Source organism: Adiantum capillus-veneris, chromosome 12, assembly GCF_014529385.1.
Source record: "Adiantum capillus-veneris isolate H3 chromosome 12, ASM1452938v2, whole genome shotgun sequence".
NCBI lineage: Eukaryota > Viridiplantae > Streptophyta > Polypodiopsida > Polypodiales > Pteridaceae > Adiantum > Adiantum capillus-veneris.
Genome location: NC_140942.1, coordinates 25,653,341 through 25,658,152, shown reverse-complemented (window position 1 = coordinate 25,658,152; position 4,812 = coordinate 25,653,341). Strand labels below are relative to the sequence as shown.

Below are 4,812 nucleotides of genomic sequence, written 5' to 3'. Positions count from 1 at the left end.
AGCGCCTAAACTTTCAAATTATGGCTTAAACATCCCCCCCCCCCCCCCCCCCCCCCCCCTCTCTCTCTCTCTCTCTCTCAAATTTTGGTGTTTCCCTCCTCTCAATAAAAATTAAAGAATGTTGTATGAAATTTTCAAATTTAAAAAGAAAAGAGAAAGAGGGATAGAGAGGGGGGGCGGGAGGAAGGTGATAGTAAGATTACATTTGGTTACATCTAAAATAATCATTGTCACTTGATTAAGATAATTGAGCATGTTCACAAATTAGAGAGAGGAAGAGGGGGAGAGATAGATGAATGGATTACACAACCAAAAAACTTCATAACTGCAAAATGTTTCTGAATCATCTTCCAAAAGATCCTTATATGAGACATCATCCAATTCTAAGCCCATGGCTCCTAAATCAATAAAGAGAGAAACAGAATTGTCGTTTTTGGATGCGTTGGCTTCATCATCTTCAAATTCATCATCCTCCATCTCATCATCTTCATCATCATGACAATCATCTTCGCTAGACTTGCCGCCATCGGACTTGATTTAGTGACCTCCTCTCCTCTGTCTCCACCTCATCCAAAGTCGGAGGTGAAAGAGGGTCAAAGATGGTCTCCACTTCATTAGTGAAAAAAACGGTTCTCCCTCGAGGTGTTACGGAAATTACAAACCAAAGTTTTGGTTGGTGGATTGTTGGGATATAGATGACCTATAAAAGAGAAGCTCAAATTAGTGAGTAACATTGGTATAATTAATGCTATAAGCAAATAAGAATTAAAAAGATACATGCCACTGACCTGCTCACAATTGCATGGTAAAACTGAATTATCATACCTCCATGTGTGATGCACACTAAAGTCCCCTATGTAGAGGCCATTCTCATGTCATTTAGACTATGGTGGTTATACGCTCGTTAATGTGGCACGTCTGAAAGTAACGATCCTTTTATCACATAGAGTTAAAGGAAAGGCACTACAAAATAGAAAAATATCTTTTATCAAATACAAATTAAAGATAACACACAAAAAAAATTACAATATGGTTTAAATATATGAGTACTCTACTTTTGGTACGCAACATTGAAGGTGTTTAAGCACTGGGGGTGCCCTTCTTTCTCCATGTGCTTGTTTTCATGCTTCTCTCTCTTGCAAACGCTTTGCCGTTGCCACTGTCCACAAATCCACCCACTTAATCATAATCTTTGCATTGAGAATACAAAAATTATTGACCACTCGAAATAAATTCATATCCATGTTAAGTAATTTTCCCTTTCCACTTGACAAGTGTGAATTCATCCTTGATATTGGCTAGTGGAAAAGTCTATTGGCCAATGGGAAAGTGTGAACCCAAGCTCTCATCAAACCCCCACTCATCAAAAAAGAAGAGTGATTGATTGAATGTGGCGACTTTGTTATTTTGGCAGGGCCCCGGCCGCCGCTGGTTGGAGAAGGGATTCAATGGAAAGTGCGAGGAGACATCGTGCGAGTGGACTTGTCGGAGACTCGGAATATGTTTTCCAGGGACAGGCTGGTTGAACTTTGCAAGGGAAATTTCCTGGCAAAATGAGGGCCGCGTGGAAACCATCATAGGGCGACCTTTTTCCTCCTTATATAGCGCCGATGCCCGTTCTGCAGTATCATTTCAGCAATACAAAGCTTCTCTTCTTCTTCTTATCCCCGCGATTCCCCGCTTTGCCTGCTTCAATTAGGGTTTCTGGTCATGGGCAATCACTTGGCTTGCATGTCTCCTGCGGCTTCCAATCGCCTGCATGCTGCAGCTAATTCTGAGTGCAGATTTATCAAGTTCCTTAACTGCGAGACCGGTGCCCTATCGCAGCTGGAAGGCCCCCTTACTGCCGCAGAGGCGATGATGGAATTTCTTGCGCAGTTTGTGTGCTCCTTTTCGAGCGCTGCCGCGAGCGGCAGCTGTGGGCGCCGCATCTGCGGTCTGTCTGCCGACGAGGAATTGCAAGCTGCAGAATTGTACTTGCTGCTTCCTATGCACAGACGCAACACACGCTTCTCAATGGAGGAAATGGCAGCCTTCGCAAAGCTGGAATCCACATGGAAGTGTAGTGGAAGGCAGGTTTCTAAAGGTGCGGCCATCTCTCAAAGAAAAGTAGTCCCATGTCCTGCACCACCAGCTTCGGAAGCTATGCAGATTGCCTCAATATTGGGCGAGGGCGCCTTTGTTAATCTGAAGAGCCGATCGGTCAAGCAGTTGGAGATGGCGAGTCTGCATGAGGGGCCATTGCAAGTAGGGGGCGTGGGCAGCAGGCAGGTAATGTGCAGGTCCAAGTCCTGGATGCCGAAGCTAGAGACGGTGAACGAGTACGCTGTTGCTTCGTGATAATACTGTTCCCTTCTCAATAGGGGGAACGGGGGTTCGATCCGGCGACTAGACCCCCTTGAACCCCTCCACACAACTAAAGCATTTTTTTGGGCCCTTTTAAGGTCACCAAGAGAGCTCCATCCAGTAGCTTCTCCAAATCCTAAGCATTTTTTGCGGTTGTCTGGAAGCATTGACCCTTGCAAGGCCACCAAAGTAGCTAATCTCTATTGCTCAAAGCTCCTTGCACACATATGTAGCATTGTGCAGCTTGGTTCTCTTGATCCACCCCTAGAGCACACCGTTTCTTTGGGCAGGGCTGCATCAGCTAACAAGAGAGTTTTGAACTCCAAAGAATACATAAACTTGTGTCGCCAAGTTTTATGTTGTAGGACCTTTTTGTTGTTTGGTGCCCGACCTTCTACAACTCAGCAGCATTGAGCGGCAATCTCACAAAAAATCATCGGTCACATTTGGAAAAGGAGAACATCATGGCATTGTGGAGGTTTGCACAAACAATCACCACCATTTACATTGTATTTTGTCCCAATTATAACCTATATTGCACAAACCGGCCCTTACAAACGCAAGGGATATATACACTCAATTTGGCTCACTGCACTTCAAAGAAGTTAAGGAGCTCTTTCCCACGAGTTGACTACATCATCATCCAACAATCAACATTTTTCTCTAGTGTGCACTTCAACATCTATAAAGTGATAGAGAAAATGATTGCCTTGTTACATTCCACCTACAATCTACATATCGATAAAACAAGGACTCTTTGCAACAAAATGGCCTTTTATTGCATTTTCAACCTTGAGTTTTCAACGAACCAAAATTGCAACATCTCGATTAGATTTAGAGCTTAAAGAGAATTAATCGGTAAAACTTTTATAATGTTAGCATGAAATCATGCAAATCCTTCAAATTGTGACCTCAAACAAGTAGAGTTTTAAGTGTATCATATTTTTCTTTGGTTAGGAAAAAAGTTGTTAGTGAGCCTTGAAAACAAGATACTTGAACTTGGAATACCCAAATAATTGAACATACATCATGCCTTGTGATCACATTCCACTTGCATAACAAAAGTGCTCTTACATCTCATTTCTTCGATAATGAACTAGTAAAGCCCCACACTACTTCTACCTTGTTGTTTTCCAGTGTGAGAGGGTTCCAATTAGGATTTTCTTTCTTTGACAAATAAGTGTGTGGGATTGTCTATGAAAGTGCCTAAGCTTCCATGAAATTGACTCGGCAAAGAATTGAGCGAGGAACAAGGTCTACCACAAGCTAGGGCAAAGTAGTGTTGTATCTATACAATTGAGTTGACGCACATAAGTTTTGAGTTGTTTTTGGGCATTCTTTTTTAAGGGAGATTTCATGGATAAAGTGAAGGTTTCAATCTTCAATCATGCCTTGTATATCTACCGATGGTTTAGCGTTAAACTATGGAGGGTGAAGCCTTAACTTAACCATGGTGTTATGGTTAGGGTTAGAGATTTAGGTGTAACATTTAATGGCCTAATAACTTATGTGTAGCGAAAATTAGCATGAACATAGTGGGCATTTCATTAGAATAGATTCCTAATGAGAATTACAAGAGTGCTTGGGTGGAGAGAGCAACAAAAAGCATAACACCTAGTTAGATAGCATCAACAATACTTTCAAAAGAGAGAGAAATTAAGCTATTGACAACAGTTGAGGACCGGATTTTCATGGAGCCGGTCCCCCCTCCAAAAGGCTTTGTATTATGGTTTCTCCCATCAAGAGAGACATTGTACAATACAATTCTTTGTGTTCCTTCAAGACTAGCTAGTGCAATGAAGATGGAAACTTCATGCACTACTCAAAACACTTAACAAACACAACTTGAATTATCCCTGTTCTCAGACCCAAGACCTCACACACCTTCGAAGATGGTGAGAGCTAGCAGGGTATGAGAGTAGATTGAGAGGAAGAAGGAGTATCTTATGAGAAAGATGTACATCTCCTCACATAATCACTCATATTAGCATAGCTTAGCTTAGTAATTAGCTTGGTAGAGAAGATGAGAATGCATTGAAACTTGGCTCTTGGTTGGATTTGCATCCACATGCCAAGAGAGTGTTGATGTAGGCTTCTATCTCACAAGCTTGGAGTAGGTGATGAGCTCTCCATTAAAGCTTGGGAGGAGATAGAGTATTCTTTCTTCACACATGAGCTTGTGTGTGTGTATGCGTGATAATGCCTTGCAAAAATCAGCCCCCTCTCTCTCTTGGGCGAGCCCTTCCTGCTAAATTGGTCTAGCTTTTGCCTCATTGGACCTCCCCAAGTCAAGCGAATGGGTGTTAAGCAGCAAGGAGCAATGTCATGCTTTCATATGGCATGAGGTGTCCTTTGGAATTAATGAAAGTCTAAGCTAAGGAGACCACATGAAGACTTTTGCTGCCATAAATGGACCCTATTTTGATGAATTTTTTACACAAGGTTCCAATCCGAATTGGAAAACGA

General features: G+C 42.3%; 1 protein-coding gene across 1 annotated transcript; it reads left to right on the top strand.

The window, feature by feature from the left end:
• Positions 1–1,630: 1,630 nt before the first annotated feature.
• Positions 1,631–3,114, top strand: LOC147445470 (uncharacterized). The gene has a single exon (XM_086526038.1). It carries the CDS (start codon positions 1,711–1,713, stop codon positions 2,338–2,340), a length of 630 nt encoding a protein of 209 aa, XP_086382164.1. The 5' UTR covers positions 1,631–1,710; the 3' UTR covers positions 2,341–3,114.
• The last annotated feature ends 1,698 nt before the right edge of the window (positions 3,115–4,812 follow it).